Here is a 17326-nt window from a genome sequence, read left to right as displayed (position 1 = left end):
AGGCCCGAAGATTCAGACTCTGGGACCGGCAGCCTCGGGTTCCACAGCTTCAGAGGACAACGGTGTCACCAGGCCCTGGTCCAGTGGGGACCCCAGACAATGAACAGCATTATTCCCAACCTGGCTGTGGGGGTGCTCACTGACCGTGCAGATTCTGAGCCCCTGAGCCGCCAAACTAAGTAAAAGCCCTTACGAGGCGCAGGGCCAAGAATCCATCTATTCTTCCTGTGCCAGCCCAGCCCCTGTGCCCCCCACGGGGTGCAGGGCCCCCCAGAGCTGCAGGAGAAGGAGAGTTCCCTTCTGCTGGGAAAGAGCTTGGCCCTGGGACCTGGGGGCCACCTGGTGACGGGAGCCATGCGCCACGTGGCTCATAGAGCAGAGAAAACCCACAGTCCTAAGATGACCCCCAGGCCCCCGCCCGTCAGCAGGCACGACCAGCCCGGGCCTCCCACAGAATCAGGCCCTGCAGGCAAGCAGCTCCGTGGAAACACAGGGAACTTCTAGGTAAAACTGAGGGTGTTCTCCGCCTCCCTGGGCTGCATCAAGGATGAGAGGGGGGAGTGGACAAGCAGGAAGGGCTCAGTACACACTTGGTGGACGCAGCCGCTCCTTCCCGACCTCAGATCTGACCTTCTCCGTCCTCGCTCCTGTGTGGAAATCTCTCCCACCCCATCCTGGGCACCTCAGGGAGCTGGGAATTTGGCGGGGGGGGTCTGTGGGAAGGAGGGGCACAGACACCGGGCAGGGCTGCAGATCTAGGACAGAGCTGGGGGAGTGCAACCTGGGGGCAGAAATGCCTAACTTCAATGTGCCTGTTCTGGTCATTACCGCCCTGAGCTGGAACGTTCTCAGGACCAGAGCCGACCCTCTGAGCTGTGTGCCAGAGCCCTCGGTGCTCCTCCCTCTCAGTCCCCAGCCTCTGTGACCAGGACACAGGGAAGTGAGCGCCCCCACTCCCGACCGCAGCCCAAGACCCTGCTCTCCCCTAGACGCACCTGGAACACAGCAAGGTGGGCAGACAGGGGAGGAGGGGCTGGCCAAGAGGTTGATGACTTCCTTTCCCTGCAAGCAGCTGCAATGGCCACATCTGAGCTCAGCCTCGCTTGTAAACGTGACAGCCTCGCTACAGGCAGCAGGCAACGCCGGGTGAGGGGAGAGTGCACTCTCGCTTTCTCGCCGGGGCTCGCCACGCACTCACCTCCCATCGGGAGGCTGCCTGCCCGCGAGGACTCAGCATGGGGACAGAGGAGCCACGTGGCCACACCTCTGCCCTCCAGGAGGCTCCTGGTCTCCTCCGCATCTGCCATCTGTGGCACCAGGGCAACAGAGTGTGGGAGAAGGTCAGCGGAGAGGCCCACAGAGCACGGGGCAGGGGTGCCGGTGGCTGACTTAGACAGACGGGGGGGCGCCCATGCCGCATTCTGAAAGGCAAGCGGGAAGGTGCGTGGGACAGTCCAGGCAGAAGGGAGAGCAGGTGCCAAGGCACAGGTGTGTGAGATGCTGCGTGTGGCATCTCCCTGCGTCGGGAAGGCAGGGGGAGAGGCCAGAGGCCAGCAGGGGGTGACCAGGCCTGACCGGAGGCCCCACCAGCACGCTTGTACTCCGAGGACAACAGGCACCCATAGGGATCTGAAGTGGGCAGGTCCTCAGCAACCCAAGCAAGGTGTTGACTGCCTGTGTTGAATGCCCTGTGTTCACACGGAACAAGGCAGACGCTTGACAGGGCAGCCCGACAGGAGCTCTGAGAGGTGGTCCCCATTTCACCTCCGCTCCATGGCCCAGGAGATGGAGCAGCTCGTGGGGAGCGGGGGGCAGCAGGAACCCCGCCTGCCTGCTAACGCCAACCCAGGGCCCTGGGGTCTCAAGGCCACTGATGGCCGCATGCAGGCACACAGAAGCTAGGTAGTATCCCCCAGGAGTTGGGAGCAGGGCAACAGGTCCCTCTGGCCATTTGCCACCTCCCAGCTAGAGGTGAAGGTCCTGTCCCGTCAGGAAAATGACATGGGTGCTGGGGGCTGCTCGTGAGCCACTTCCACACAGCCGGGGGGGGCATGGCCAGCCCCTGCGATGGCGCAAGGGGCCCGAGTGACCTGCCCCATGGGCCCCCTGCCTCTCAGTGTCCTCAACCGGCCACCGAACACACAGCTGTCCCAAGGGAAGGAGGCCTGGCCATCTCTGAACTGCTCCCAAAAGGCTACATTCAAGTAAACCCACACACAATGGCACCGAACCATCACGGCCCGTGGGGGAGATATGCTGTGACTGGGCCTCACTGTGAAAGTGAAATGGAAGAAATGGTGAAAACAAGTTTCCTGGAGGTGAGGTAATGAAATCCAGTTCTACTCACCACAAGGAGCCATTCTTTAAAGAGCAGAGTCGGGCTGTGAGGGCTTCCTGGCCTTCCCCAGCCTCTGTGTGTGAGATCGGCGGGGGGCGGCAGCCACAGCATGGGGGAGGGGGCCGTGCCCCACAGCCCTGCAGCCCACCCTGAGGTCTCAGCTGTCCCCCGGAGCCTGGAGCCTTCTCAGGCCCCTGCAAGCTCTGCCCCCCAGGCCCTCCTCTGCCCAGGGCTGGGGGCGGGGGGTCCGACGGCCGCTCTCACGCTCCCGCATGGTTTTCACCCGCTTCAAGAACTGCGGCTTCGCCAAGATTAGTAATGAGCTTTGCAACTGATTTACATCTTCCCTGCGCTCTGTCGTCAGATGTTTGTAAGCAGTGGACAGCTGGGAAGGCCCTGGAAGGAACGGCGGCTGCACGGGGAGGAGGTGGGGAGGGACGCGCGTGGGAGGCCATGCTGTTGTGATCATCACCTGTCACACGACCTGCACCGGGAGGGGCCTGAATGCCGAAGGGTGATGCACGGAACCTTCTGGAAGCACCAGGAGTTCTGCCCAGCAGAGCCCGTGAGCAGAGCCGCCATCCGGGTCTGCTCATGTGGGCACACAGACCAGTACATGGCTGCCGCCACCTCACCCCTCCAGCACGCTGCCCGCAGCCCCCTCGCAGCCCTGGCTCAGCCTGCTGTCTCCCTAGGACCCTCCCCTGTCCCTGCGGAAATTCTAGCCCGAATCTGAGCTCTCGCTCACACACTGCTTCCTCTATGAGTTCTCTCTGCTCAACCCCACATGAGGTACCGAGGGTGTCACCCGTCTGCAATGCCACACCAGGGATGCGTGTTCCAACCCTAGAGGGGCTGGAACCCCGTCATCTCCCCTGCCCCGTCCCCCAATGCCTGGCCCCCGTGAAGTATAGGAAGTGACCCTGACTTGAACGGAGATGCCCCAGGTGGAGCTGGAAGGCTTCCTTAAGGGCTGGTTCTCGGCACAGGGGAGCGTCCTCATGCCCTGCCTTCCTCGATCGTCAAGTCCATCCTGTTTCCAGTTTTAGTAGCAGCACACGACACTGCTCACTGCCCTAACGACCCACAGAGACTCGAAAAGAGAGCGAAAGCAGGGCTCTCCGGTGCTTACCGAGCAAAGCTGCGTTTCTGCACACCCAGCGCACACTCCCAGGGGTGGAAAGGGCGTGTGGGTGCCGGCAACGGTGTGCGACGGGCTCCAGAAAGGAGGGAGATGAGCCCGTCCTCGTAAGGACGGCGTGGCGGGTCCGGTGTCTGAAGCAGGCAACCACCAAGCAGAGACTGTTCTGCCTGCAGCTCTCGTCCTTGTGCCCGGAGAGCAGGTACCAGCGCCAGCTCTGTCCCCACGCAGCCAGCAAGGTGCCCTGAGCTGCTGAGGACACAGCCTTCCCCTCTGGACTTAGCTCAGGGCCTGGGACCCACGGCAGCGGTGAACACGTGCTCGTGGCGTGAACGGCCGAATGAATGACGCTCCCAAGCTGCCCACGGCTGCATTAACCAAGTTCATCCTGTTGCTAGAGAGAAACCCACATCTTCTTCCCACTGAGAACAAGCTCGTGAAAACCACCTGCGCAACGTCAGTCAGGACGCGGTCCTCCCGAGACGGCCGCCGCATCCCAGGGGTGGAGGAAGGTAGCATGCCGCTGAGCGTCACTCCCGAGCGGGCACACGGGCGGCTCTGACTCCCACACACACTCTGCACCCAGTGCGACCGGCACCCAGTGCGACGGGCTGCCCGCGGTGTGTCCCCAGAGACCCAGGTACCGTGGGGGACACCAGTTCACGACGAAACAGGACAGAAGAGCCTCACTGTGGTTTCTCAAAAGCTCAAAGGGATTTTCTAAAACAACTTGACCCAACACCGCTAAACCAACCTGTTCCACACGGAACACTGGGTCTAGAACAGAAGGTCCAATCAGAGAGTCCTTCCTGCCTGCCTCCCCGCCCTGCTGTTCCTTCATGTCAAATACTGTGACGGCCTGTGAGCGCCGACAGTCTGTGACCCCCCCATGGTCCCAGACTATGACAGCCAGAAGCACCGGATCCCATGTCGGACCCTGGGCCCTGACTCTGCTCCAGAAATTACGTACCATGTCAGCGCGTGTCCAGAGCCTCATGCAAAACGCCCTTCCAGGGGCTGGGAAGCCAGATGACGGATGGATTCGGGCCCCAGGAAGGTCACAGAGCACGAAACCCGCAGTTGAGCAAGTGCCACCAGAGTGGGAAGAGACTCGGGGAGGGCGGCGGGGAGGGCCTGTGTGTGGGAGCTCGGGAACCTCGGCTGCGAGGGGCCCGGGGCACAGGAACGCCGGCTGAGCGGACGGGGAGGGGCGAGCCCTGGGCAAGCCGGCAGGCAGCGCTGGCGTGCCGCTTCACATCTCCGCAGCGGGTGGTGACCGAGAAGCCTTGGCCCACAGCCCTCTACTTCCTCCTGCTGTTGTCACCACCTGCCCTCTTCCCAGCCCCGCTCCCTCCGACCTCCACTGCGGAGCGGCCTTTTCTCCAGGGGGACCTACCCACTCCGGTGCCAGGATGGTCTCGTGCCCCCGCATGCGGGCCGACCTCTGTCCTGCACCGCGGAACCACAGTCCCCCCCGCCTGCGGGGACAGGCGTGTGCTGACTTGTCGGTACTCCTGCCATCCATTTAGGTGGGAAGGGAAGTAAAATCGGCAAAGGAAGACAAATGCGTTCAAAACCTGAGAACACAATCTGGGGCAGAAACCCCTGCGGCTGGGGGACGAGCCTTCCTCCTACCGCAGGCGACCCGCCTCTGCCCTGCCCCTGGCCCCGTCCTGCCCACACGGGGCCCTTCAGTAATTCCCTCATGGGTACGCACTGAGAACCTTCCATCTGACCCGCACGGCACTTAACCACCTCCACTCGTGCTGGGAACTCCCCTCACCACAGGGCTCTCCTTGGAACGGAATCTGCCCCTATCTTGACCATATTCCTCCCTCCCTTCCTCCTTCCAGTGAATTCTGACCAAGGCCAAGTTTGCTCTGTGCTCGGTGCCATACGGAAGTCTCCGTATCCTCAGATGTCCCAGATCCGCGGACATTGCCCCATTCCCCGACGGGATCTCACTTCCTGCTTCGTGGAGAAAGCACAGGCCACCGGGAGACCCCAGCATCTGCCTGCAACAAAGTCCATGCCCCGACGGTAACTAGATTCCTCTAGAGCCTTCATCGCCTGCCGAAGCAGGGACACAGCCTCCTCCTCACACCAGGGCCTCCTGGAAAAGGTGGTCGGCTCCCTGGGGACCCAGGCTCTGACCCTCTCCTGCGTGCTGCTGTGTCCCCAGCCCCAAATACAGGGAGGTTTTGACAATCCTGGTGACACGCTCATGGCCATCCAGTAAGTCAGGACTGGCGTTAAGGGCTGAGGCCCAAACCCAGCTCCCTCCATCACACCAGGCAACTCTGCCTTCTGTGTTCCTACCAGCCACCTCCTTGTCCCCCGTTTCTGGCCCAGAGCTCCAGAATCAAGTGCTGAAGGCACAGAGGGCAGGAGACCCACAGGTTCTTGCTGACGGGCCTGTAGCCCACCCTGGCCACCCACTGGACAAGACCGCCACAAACCCGCCTAACACCCCGCAGGTCCCGGGAACCACGTAGCTCACGGCAGCGCCGGCCTTGGCGGCGGGCAGGGCCGGGCTTGTGGCACCTTCCGTGGCTGCACCTCCGTTCCTGCTGTCAAGACACACGTACAGAGAGAAGGGCGGGTCCCCGTGAGCACCCCTCCTAGACCAGAGAAGCGTAGGGGTGCCTGGAGTCCTATGGCAGGTAGACGCCTCATGGCTCTGAGCCCTGGGTTCCCAGCGTGACAGAGTGGACGGGCTCTTGCCAACCTCGCCGTCCAGCCCACGGCCACCGCATAACGATGGCGCTCTGCTCTCACCCTCTTGCATGGCACGTTCTTCATCGAGAACCAGCGATGAACCCTGGACACACCAGGGTGAAAAGTCGGTAGGAAGCGGTCAACTCTCTAGAAAAGGGAATGCCGAACCTCGCCGGCACGCAGCTTTGCCGCTAGCCCCTCAGAGGTGTCCCCAGCCCGAGACAACGATCCCCACCGCTGTGTCCGCGCACATCTCCCTCCGGGGAGCGCAATGGCACAGAGGCCACACGTGCTTGGCCGGTTTAGGCTCCCCTGCGGAGACCGGGACCAGGTTCTACAGGGGAAACCACAAATCCACACTCATGATGGGGGTGAGAGGGAAGGTTCAGTGGGGAGGAGACGCCAGGCGCTTGACCCCCAGGGCTGAGCTCCCGTGGTCTGCTGTGGTTTTGGAAATGTGCATTTTTCGGCCCCACCCGGAGCCACGCGCGCCGCCCTGCAGGGAGTGGAGGCGGACCGACTAGAAGCCGAGGAGCCCGTCCTGGGGCGTAACTGCCGTCTGCGGGAGCAGGGGCTCCGCCGCTGCTTCTCTCCAGCAGCCGAGCGGGATCAACAGACCAGGGGCAACTCGCCAGCGAAGGGCCTTGGGGAGAAGGAAGGGTGTTGTCGGGAGCTGCCCGAGGAAGGTCAGGAGGCTGCGTCTTTGAAGTTGGCTTTGCTGTTCAAGGTCTGGCTTCAAAGTGGCCCGGAGGCCAGCGCCTCGTTAAGGATCGCTTCCTTCTCGGGTCCGCAAACGGAAAGGAGCTATTTTTCCCCCAAACCTCAGTACTGCAGCCGAAGCTGACCCACATTCGCTTCCAGACATTCTTACTTCCCACGAAATGAAACAGCTTAATTCCAAACACTTTCCTTCGAGCATGTGCTCTGTGTTTCTTTAGCACACGCAGAATAACACGGTTAAGACAAACACTGAGGGTAAAGCACGGCAAGGCCGATGCCCTACCCCTGCGAGGCGGGGGCCTAGGAAGAGGGGCAGGCCAGGGGGAAGCCGCCGGGGGTCCGGTCCGCCAGCGTGGGAACCCGGCATGCCATGCAGGAGGCAAGTCAACCTTGAGGCCCGCGCACACGCGGACCCCACGAGAGCGCTCGGCCCGGAGTGTCTCCCTGCAGAGAACGCCTCCGGCAAGACTGTCATTGGAGGCACAAGAGAATGAACCCCAGAACAGGAGGCCTGAGCCAAGATCACTCAGACCGGGAAGCCACAGCTTCTCCATCCAGACCACGCAGACCTGGTGGCTCTCAGCTGGGGTGGGGACGGCTCAGACACAAGCGCCTGTGAGTGACATCACCTGAGGGAGGCTGTCAGGCCACCTGGCCTGCCTGGCCCCCCACCGGCTCAGCTATGCCCCACCTCGAGCAAGCACAGCCCGTTCTCCTCCCCCAGCTGGTGGGCAGCCCTACGTGCAGCAGTTCTGGGAAAATGGCCCAGATCCAGCCGACTTCATGGTGTCCGATGTGGGGCAAGTTGTCAAATGTGTGCTTCTCTGCCGGCCAAAGGGGAAATGGCTCTGCCTCTGGAGGGTTCCCAAATGCTAGCCCCAGAGGCTATGGGGAGGGCTAGGGGCTGCCCCCAACCCCCGTCTCCAGACCGTCCAACACCCGCAGGGCCCCACTGAGATGCGGCCACGTGAGGACGGCCCTTTCTGCTGGCCTGTCCTCCTCCCACAACCCAGTGTGCCCGCCTGACTTGGTCTCGTCTGAGCCAGGACGCCCCCACGGCAGGGACAAGAGACCCCCCCAACCTCCCAGCAGTGCCAGGAGCAAGGACGCCCCCTCCGCTGACCGGGACGCTCCCAGCAGCTGCCGGAGGCCAGGAGCCCGGAGGCCGCGCCCTGCCCCCGGCCCAGCGGACGAAACTGCCGGCAAAGGGCCCCGGGGCTCATCTCTTGGCTCATCTTTTCCGCGAGAAGAGCCACAGGAGTTGATGCTGAACAGCAAGCTGTGGGGCCAACAAGGGACAAGGCTCCCAAGTCCCCTTCAGCTCGGAGTCCCCGGCCTGGCTGCGCCCAGCGCTGGCCCTCCTGATTCTCCTCCCTGGATCAAGGAACCGGTGTGCGTGAGGAAAGCTGCTGCCCGTGGCCTCGCCTCCCAGAAGGGGTGCAAAGGGCGCCCCAGGAGAAGCACCTCCCACAGCGATAGGCTCCCCGTCCTCTGCAGGGGAAGCCCCAGGCGGCTCTGCGCCTTGAGCATGGCCTGAGGGCAGGGACAGCGCCAGGCCCAAGTGGGACTCAGCCTCCGTGTGCGGTGGAGCCAACGGCAGGAGCCAGAGAGCAGGGCAGGCACGGCCCCTGCTCCCCATTCCGGCATCCAGGTCAGGCCTGTTCTGAACACGCCCTCGACTTCCATGCCTGCAGAAGATGCTTCGTCCTTTGCAAAAGGCTGAGGGGGCAAACTCATCAATGCAGAGGAGGGAGGGCCACCCCAACCACCACTGCACATACCCCGGGCTCCCCGTCACCTGAGCAACCTTGGTTTGAAGGCTGCCCCGCTAAAAATATGCACACGACCAAGGAGCCTGGGAGGGGCCTGTCTGAGCTCGGCCACAGGCCGGGTGCTCCCACAGATTCAGATGAGGGGCCACAGCCAGTTTGCTTTGCCCAGGACTGCCAGAAAGCCCTGTGCTTCCCAGCCGGGACTCAATCATCAGGAGCCCGGGGACAGTGTCACCTGCCGGTGGGACCCTAAATGCCGTGCCTACCCTGAGCGGCCATCAGTCCAGGCTCCGCCCCTCTGCACAGGGCACATGGGGCCTGCATTTGAGCTACTGAAGGACAAGTCTTCTTCCCCTAAAAATGCCTTGCAGGGCCCCCGGAGAAAAGCAGGTCGTACATAGACACATTTTTTCCCCGCTGGCTGCTGATCCTCACAGCCGTCTCTGGGGCTTACACCAAGACAGTTGCTAAGGTCGCAGAGTCCACAGGGAGGTAGAGGTGGGGGAGCTGGGGCCACAGTCCGGGAGGAGCTGGCACTGCTGGTCTCCCGCCCCAAGGCTGAGCACGGGGATGGCCCCGGAGTACTGCCATCCCCTACGCTTCTCCATGCGACTGGGCACCACCTCGCATCAGATATCGGCAGGTGTCCTTGCTCCCTTCCCTGTGGAAGCCACACTGTGCTCACTGGAGCTCAGCAGGCCCAAGGCCCGGGCGTGAGTTCTCAGGGAGCAGCTGCAGGAGCCCAGCTGCGCGACAGGGACTTGGAGGCCTGGAGCAGATCTCCTGGCCGGGAGACCTCGGGCGAGTCACCTCACCTGGCTGGCTGCCCCGGGGTTGTCATTTGTAAAACAGGGACAGTGTCCCCCAGCAGGGCCCTTGCAAGGCTCTGACACAACATGGACATGGAAGGCCTTCACCAGCTGCGCACGGGGTGCACGGGCCCCCACCCCCAGGGACTGAGGACGTGGGTGCTGGTGTTGGGCGCGCTCTCCCACAAAGTGGGAAGCTAGAGAGGCAGACTGAAATGCCCCTCCTGGCTTTAGCACAACCCGGATCCTGAAATTCACCGTCTTATTTAAGGTGCAGCAGACACCTAGGGCAATGCAGCAGAGTTCACGCCCCGTGGCTGGCCCTAGACAGTGAGCCAATGCCAGCTCTGTGACTCCTCGGCCAGAGACTGCACAGCCCCTGGCCCCACCTCTGTGTGTGTGTGTTGGGGGCACTCTGCCCGCAGGCCCAGCAGGTGTGGGCAAGGCAGGAGGCAGAGAGCGAGCCAGTGAACCCTGAGGTGCTGAGCACCAGCACTGCCTCCCCATCCCCCCTCCACCAGGAGCTTTCTCACCACAGCACTGGAAAGATCCCTGCTGCCAGGGTTCTGGTACTGGAGGAAAAATTCTAGGCAGATGGCAAGGGCTTTGGATGCCAAGTCCAGTATAACTAACACTCGTGGCCTCCAACCTGGGTGGGGGCGGGTCATGGACCCCGTCCCCCAGGGGCCTGCCCCATGTACTGGTGACAAGGGTGACGCATGCTGGTAGTTGTTCCCCTCAGTGAAGCACTCTTGGTGTCCACAAGCCATGGGGAGTGGCAGACACCAGCAGTATGGGATGCTGAAAACAGTATCAACAGGTCCAAGACATGGTCACACCACAGAACCCTTGTCTGTAGGAAATGCATATCAGTGAATCTGGGATGACAGCGGATTGGGCCACTTACTCTAAAATCGTGCAGGAAAAAGACTCTCACTACCGTCTTTGAACTGTTCTGCAAGTCTGGGCACAATTACAAAACTACCTCTTTCTTTTTCTTTCAACAGGGGTGTGGTGCCGTGGAATGTCAGATTAGAAGTCATCACAGCCAGGCCTGAAATCCAGCTGTGGGCCACTAGCTCGCTGTGGGATCCTGGGAAGTGTGATGTGATGGGAGAGATGTGGATTTCAAGATTTCGAGACTGGGACTGTGTTCCAATCTTCACTTCGCCACTCACAGGCTGAATGGTTTGCACATGATTTCCATTTCCTCTGACCTGAAACACAGGAATAACACTACCCACTTCAGAGACGCCATGAGGACTACCTCATCTGTGCCTTTGGCGATGTTTATTCAGGAGGCACTAAATGTTCCAGTTACCGATCTGGAAATACAGTGAAGAACAGATCCTTCCTCGATGGGGCAGATAGCCCAGCAGGCATGGAGAGACGCACAAGGACAAAAAGCTGCGTATATAATGAACTCTCAGAGAATGGTAAGGACCACGAGCAAGAATACAGCAGGTAAGGCCTTGGAAGGTAGTGGTGGGGGGGGTGGTCAGACAAGAGATATAGGAGATTTTAGGAAGAAAGTGGCAGAAGAATAAAATCATCACAGAAAACAAAACAAGAAAACACAGACCACAAAAGTCAAGATAAAAGGCTGTAAAAACAAAATGCGTAACAGAATGTAGAGAAAAGACCAACATACGTGCCATATCAGGACAGGCAGATGGCCTACACTCACCTACTAATGAAAAACACTCTACAGTTGGATCACAACCCAAATTCAACTCCAGGCTTCATCTAAGAGAACCACATGGGGAAAAAAGGAAATCTGAAATGTTTAAGATAAAATGCTAGGCAAAGGCACACCAGCCAAACAAGACGCAAGCAGGGTCGAGAGTTACAGTATCAGACGAGGCAACAAACACAGAAGGAGACAGAGAAGGTACTTCAGAATGAGCGCAAGGGGGACATCTACGCACCAAGGATGACCCATACTCATGCTGCACGAACTACAGGACACAGGGCCACCAAGTAAATGGACAGAAGTCCCCTCAGGCTAAAGAGGACCCGCAGACCAGTGGGGGTAATTCACCTCTGAAAGTCCATGGCAGGTCAAATAAGTGAGGGTCCTAAAGACCCCAGCAATGTAATCAATGAGGGGAGGTTAACAGATACATTTTGTAACTCAACATATTTAAAACAAGGCATATGCCATCCTTTTAAATGTCTGTGAAGTGATCACACAAAATGACAAAGAAACCTCAGTAAACTTTCGGAGGTGAAAATATCACTAAACTGATTACAAGGCCATTACATTAGAAAGCCAGAATGAATGCAGGAAACCAAACAAAACAAAACATGTAGATTTTAAACAACTCTTGGGACAAAAATGAAACCAACTAAAATTGCAAAATTCCTAAAAAAGTCATCCATGAAAGTGTTAAATATCAGAACACAGGAACACAGGTAATGCAGTAATTGCAGGAAAATTCATAGTCTTACATAATTATAGAAATAGTAGGAAATTTTAAGTAAATAGATTAAATATCCAGCTAATTCAGCGAGGACAACTAACATGGTGAGCCCCCATAAAGCAGAAAGAAGATGGGGACAGAATTAGAAGAGAAGAGATGAGAACTGACCAACAGAGTCAACCAGATACTAGCCAGCCAAATCAAGAAAAAGAAGAGGAAGCAAAATTATATAAAAGAAACAGAAATGGAGAAATGACTCCAGGAGAAGAAGCAGTCAGATATCATTGGAAATTTAATTTTTAGAAAATTTACTCTTTCTGAAGTTCTATAAAAATATGAAATCTGGGATGCCTGGGTGGCTCAGCCCATTAAGTGTCTGCCTTTGGCTCAGGTCATGATCCCAGGGTCCTGGGATCGAGCCCTCCATCAGGCTCCCTCCTCAGTGGTGAGCCTGCTTCTCCCTCCAGCTTCCACTTCCCCTTGTGCTCTTTCTCTCTCTCTCTCTTGACTTCTCTAACAAATAAATAAGCAAAATCTTTTTAAAAATAAATAAAACTCAGAAAGCTATTCCACAGGCACAGAGTTCTGATTTTGTAAGACCGAAAAGGTAGAGATAGACTGTGCAACAATATGAATACAGTTAACATGGCCGGGCTGTATGGTCAGGATGGCTCATTTATGTGTTTTTACCACAATTTTAAATAAAGAAACAAGAGAGAAAGACAGAGAGAAAAACAAGAGAGAAAGAAAGCGAGATCCTCTGTCCATCTGAGCGGCCGGGGACTGCGGGGGTCGCTGTGTGCCAGTTGGTGTGGAGAGGAGAAGTGGAGATTCTGGGGTGCATCCAAGGTCACAAGGGGACAGGGGCAGGGCTGGGGCAAGGCCTGAAGGCCTGGGATGGGACCCCAGGTCAGCGTGGTCGGGGCTGCGGCTTCCCATGTGCCTCTCGTCTCCAGCTGGGAACTGTCCTGTGAACTGGTGGGGTGACGGCTGTCCCTCTGGTCGGGAGGACAAGGCAGGTTGCAGAGCCCAGCATGCTCCTTGACCATCTGTCTAGGGGCTGGTTCCAGTCCCCTCCATCGGTACCGGTCGTGGTGACTAATGAGGCTGAACTGATTCCAGGGTCCCCCTACAGTGCGTCCTTCTACCACTGTTGGTTGGCAACGCTTTCGTAGCTTCCTAGGTACATCAGTGATGGGCTGTGCTTTCCTGAACTGCTGGCAAAGGCAGATTAAGTGTTGGCTACGTTACATGGGGGCATTTTTCCGTGCACACCCGCCAGTCAGCATCCCGTGAGCCCTGCTGTAAGCTCTGGCCCTGAGCTGTGGTGAGCAGGCCATGTGCGCGCACACGAGGGTGGCAGGTCTAGGAAGCAGCAGACACATGAGATGGTTGTGGGGACACCCGCTGCCCTGCCTCGGGGAGCAGCAGCCCTCACATGTGGGGAGCAGGACACAGTGTCCAGCCCATGCAAGTCTGGGAGGCCCTCACCGCTATTCCCCGTTTATAAAGTAGGAAATATTCAGGAGTTTCTGTTCCCTAGGGTTACATGGAAAATGTGGATTTTTGGACTGAGGGTTTTGTCCGTTCATTCCGTAGATACGTGTCTCCTGACTCTGCTCTGTGCCGGACACTGTCCCAGGTGCTGGGGACCACATGTGAGTTAAACTCCAGCCCTACCTTCCAGACGCGCCAGGTTTGATGCAGGTGGTGGACTCAGGTCCCTTAGCAGACCGCGAGCACGTAGCCTTATGTGTGCCAGGTGGGAACCCGTGCAAGCCAGTGTGTGTGATTTACGCAACAATGAACATCTCAGAACAACCAAGACCTCCAAGAGCAGCACAAGGGCTAAGCTACCTTGCATCCACCGGATGAAATTATTACATGGCCTCTAACAGCATGCATGAGACACGCCCATAACATGAGGAATCCTTGTGTTTTGTCAAGTAAGGGGGGAGAAAAGGGCACCAAATACAAACCTGGCATGAACATCTCTATGAACAAAATGTAAATTTTGAGGGCAGCAAAAAGGCTTAGAAATACACAAAATTCAGTGAAATAGAGGTTCTCTAGGGGGGTGGGAAAAGGGTGATTCTTCTCTCTCCAACTTTTCTGATTTTCCACGGCGAGAATATATTACTTTGATCAAGTGACCTGGTGGAAAGGTCAAGATTCCAGTGTGAGGGCATCTGCCGTTGAACCTGGATGGGTCACCTCCCAGTGGGGCAGATGCTGGACAGAATCCCTGACCCAGCTGAGCTGCGGTGTCCTCCTCTGGAGAAGGACAGGCACAGCGTGCAGGGGCATCAGAAGTGATGACATGAGGCAGCTCACGCCCTCCCAGGAAGGCCTCTGGGCACAAATGCCTCGCGGGTCCTAGGATTATTTTTTTTTAAAGCCATGTACCCCTCCAGGAAAATGTTATTAACCCCTGTGTCATCAACCAATATACCAACGTGCCCACAAGGCATGTAGGACAACAGGCCCAAACGCTGTTAACAAACAGAAGAGCTAAATGCCCATAAAGACTCCAGCGCAAATGCAGGGCCTCCCTCTGGGCTCTGCAGGGAGTCTGGACCCTCCTGAGCCCACCCCAGGGGGTGACTGCCGCTGACTGTCTGGGCCTCGGGGAAGTTCTTCTGAGCGACAGAATGCGGGAACACACAGTTTATTTCATTTTGTTGTACAGGTCTTGGGCCTGTGCCAGCCCTGGAGGCGGGAGGATCTGGGCGTCTGACCCTGCTCGGCTGTCCACATCTGGGGGACGTAGCTGGCCCTAACTGAGAGCTAGGACACTCCAACCCAGGCAAGTGTCTGGGGGCCCAGAAAAGCCCCCAGAGGCGCAAATACTGACCCCAGAGACGGCCCCCCCTTCCTTCCAGCCCAAGTGTGATCTCCTCGGTGCTGCCACATCGGCCACTCACGGGACTTCCGCCGGGCTTCATGCAAAGGAGCTGGGAGACCAGCGCGGAGTGGGGTCTCCCATGTGGCAAGGGGGTCCCACAAACTGACGGAAAGCAGGGGAAGGCCTGCAGAAGGGCCCGTGGCCCCGGGACAATTCCCCCGTGTTTGTCGTGCACAGAAGGGAGAGGATACACTAAGGAACCAGAGGAAAGACCTGACACTGATTTACAGTGACACCTGGGGTAAAACACAGCTGACTGCCCGCATCGGACCCAAAGCAGAGGAGATACTGAAATGACTTCCAGAAAGTAACACAGCCTCTCCCTTCAACGACCGCACGCTTGCTTTGTTGCTCAACGAGATACTTCTGCGGCTCTCAGGAAGGTGCAGAGCAGGGCCCACGCTGCCGTGCGACAGGCAGCAGACACTGGGCTGCACGGGTCTGGCCGCTCGCCGCAGGGATTGCTCCCAGCTGAGGACCGAGGTCAGGCGCTTACCAAGCACGTGCTCCTCCGTGCCGACCCCGTGAGAGGCTGTCGGAGCTCCTCCAGCGAGGAGGCCGCCCCCTGGGCTTCCTCCCCATCACCCACTCCAGGTCCCGACACACAGGCAGAAGGCAGGCCGCAGGGACCAGCGCACGGGCCGCCGCGGGCCATGTCAGACTCTGCCGCGGCTGGAAGGTGAGGGCGTCTCGGCGCCCACCACCACGTGTGCATCTGAGGCTGCTGACGGGGTGCACCTGAAGGGCCGTGCTCAGGGCAGATCGGCCCCGGCCACCCCAGCCATCCCGGCCACCCCAGCCATCCCGGCCACCCCCACCGCCCCAGCCACCTGCGGGAGAAGGCGCGTGCCCGGCCCGAGGCGACGGGCGCGTACTCACCCCACTGCAAGGGGGCCAACTGCAGGTGCTCCAGGACCAGCTGGTTCAGGAGGCCTTCCACGCTCGCCTCCCCTGTGCGCTTGAGAGAGGGGTGAGGGCTGGTCAAGGAAAACTCGGCTCCTGCTGGGCCCCAGGGACAGGGGGAGGTCTTCTGGAAGCTTCTACAGATGCCCGGACAGCAAACCTCCCACAGCAGGTCTAGGACCCCTCCTCTCAAATGAAGTCTAACCCACCACTGAGACCTGAGCTGGGCATGGAAAACAGGCACGTGAACATGCCCGGCGCCCCCCTCCCTCAACCCTAATCAGGTAAACCCCGCTACTGCCACTGTCGCATAAAGAAGGGGAAGCTGTCGGGACAATTTTAATCCAGCAGGAATTCTTGGGCAGGGGGAGGCAGGTGGAAATACAGGAAATGGAAGTTGGCTTTTCCGTAATAAAATATGGCTCATTGTTCCATGTGACCAAACACATTTCTGGACACGTGTCGGCTCCGTGCTGGCTTCACGTCTGTCGTGTCACACATCTTGATGTAATTACACATATTATTACGAATGGGCTCACTTAGGCAGGTTCATAATGGAGGAAGTCATAGTCTCTCAGCAAGTATCAGCGGATGAAGAAACTGGGTTTAGAAATGCAGAAAACAGATGTCTCCTGGGCACTAATATTAAACAGTCAATGTGGCTCTCAGAGACAGATCTGCAAGCCTCTTTCCCTTTCCCCACATAAATTACAGCCACAGAATTGAAGTTGTCATCAAAGGGAAGAATTTAGTCCCTGACATTCTTCCCCGATTAGGGAAGTGAGGAGGAAACCTGCTTCTTTCTGCCTTTAGCAAGTTAACTGCATTCAACGAGCACATGGCGTGTCTGAACCAGACAGGGGTGGAGACGCGAGAAGGACACTGAACGGCTCACACACAAACTTGAACCCGAGGGGCCTCCTCCTGGCGAGGATGACAGCCGGGAACGGGGGCCAGCACTCACCGAGCCCGAGGACAGCTGTATGGGGATGAAGCCATGTAGGCAGAGTAGCTCAGGGCTAAGGCTGGGGGCACAGGGCCCCAGGGGAATGGGGACTAGATCCCCTAGTCTCTCAGGCACGGGGCAGGGTGGATACAGGATCACAGGGGGCTCTGTGGAGTGTGGACACGGCCCCCAAACATCCAGGCAAGCTAGCGAGGGCAGGGCCGGCCGCAGAGCACAGTGACCTGTTAGAATCCCTGCCCCCCTCGGCACCCCAAAGTCCTTCTTGGCTCTTTTCGATTATGTCAATCCTCCCGAAGACCATGTTCTCTCTCTGGACTCTGAACCGCCCACATCTGTGCTCTATGCCTCGGAATGCTTTTCCCTGCCCTGTTCCCTCCCGTCTTTGTTCATCCTTTGGCCGCCCAGCCTTTCCTGAGCCCCGGCCCTGCCCCGAAGGCCCCCAGGTGTCCCCCTCCTCCAGTGCTCAGCCTGGCCACCAGCCTGACATCTGCACAAGGGCCCAGCCCTGTGCCCGGGGCCCACACCAGCGCCTGCTTCACAGAGCTGCTCAGTGCACTCTGTGTCATGAATAAACAGACTCAGGAGGGATAAACATCCTGGACAAGCGGTAGAGGAGTCCCGCTTCCATCC

The 17326-nt window shown here is 58.5% G+C and overlaps 1 protein-coding gene across 3 annotated transcripts in view; it reads right to left on the bottom strand.

Moving 5' to 3' along the window:
- TRAPPC9 (trafficking protein particle complex subunit 9) overlaps positions 1–17326 on the bottom strand; it is a 521456-nt gene that overhangs the window by 85317 nt on the left and 418813 nt on the right. For all 3 annotated transcript variants that reach the window (XM_044244893.1, XM_044244892.1, XM_044244894.1), the window contains one exon: positions 15706–15796. In XM_044244893.1, the coding sequence (XP_044100828.1) occupies positions 15706–15796 (91 nt within the window). The remainder of the gene's footprint in view (positions 1–15705; positions 15797–17326) is intronic.

Source organism: Neovison vison, chromosome 4 (assembly GCF_020171115.1).
Source record: "Neovison vison isolate M4711 chromosome 4, ASM_NN_V1, whole genome shotgun sequence".
NCBI lineage: Eukaryota > Metazoa > Chordata > Mammalia > Carnivora > Mustelidae > Neogale > Neogale vison.
This window is presented reverse-complemented; position numbering and strand designations above follow the sequence as displayed.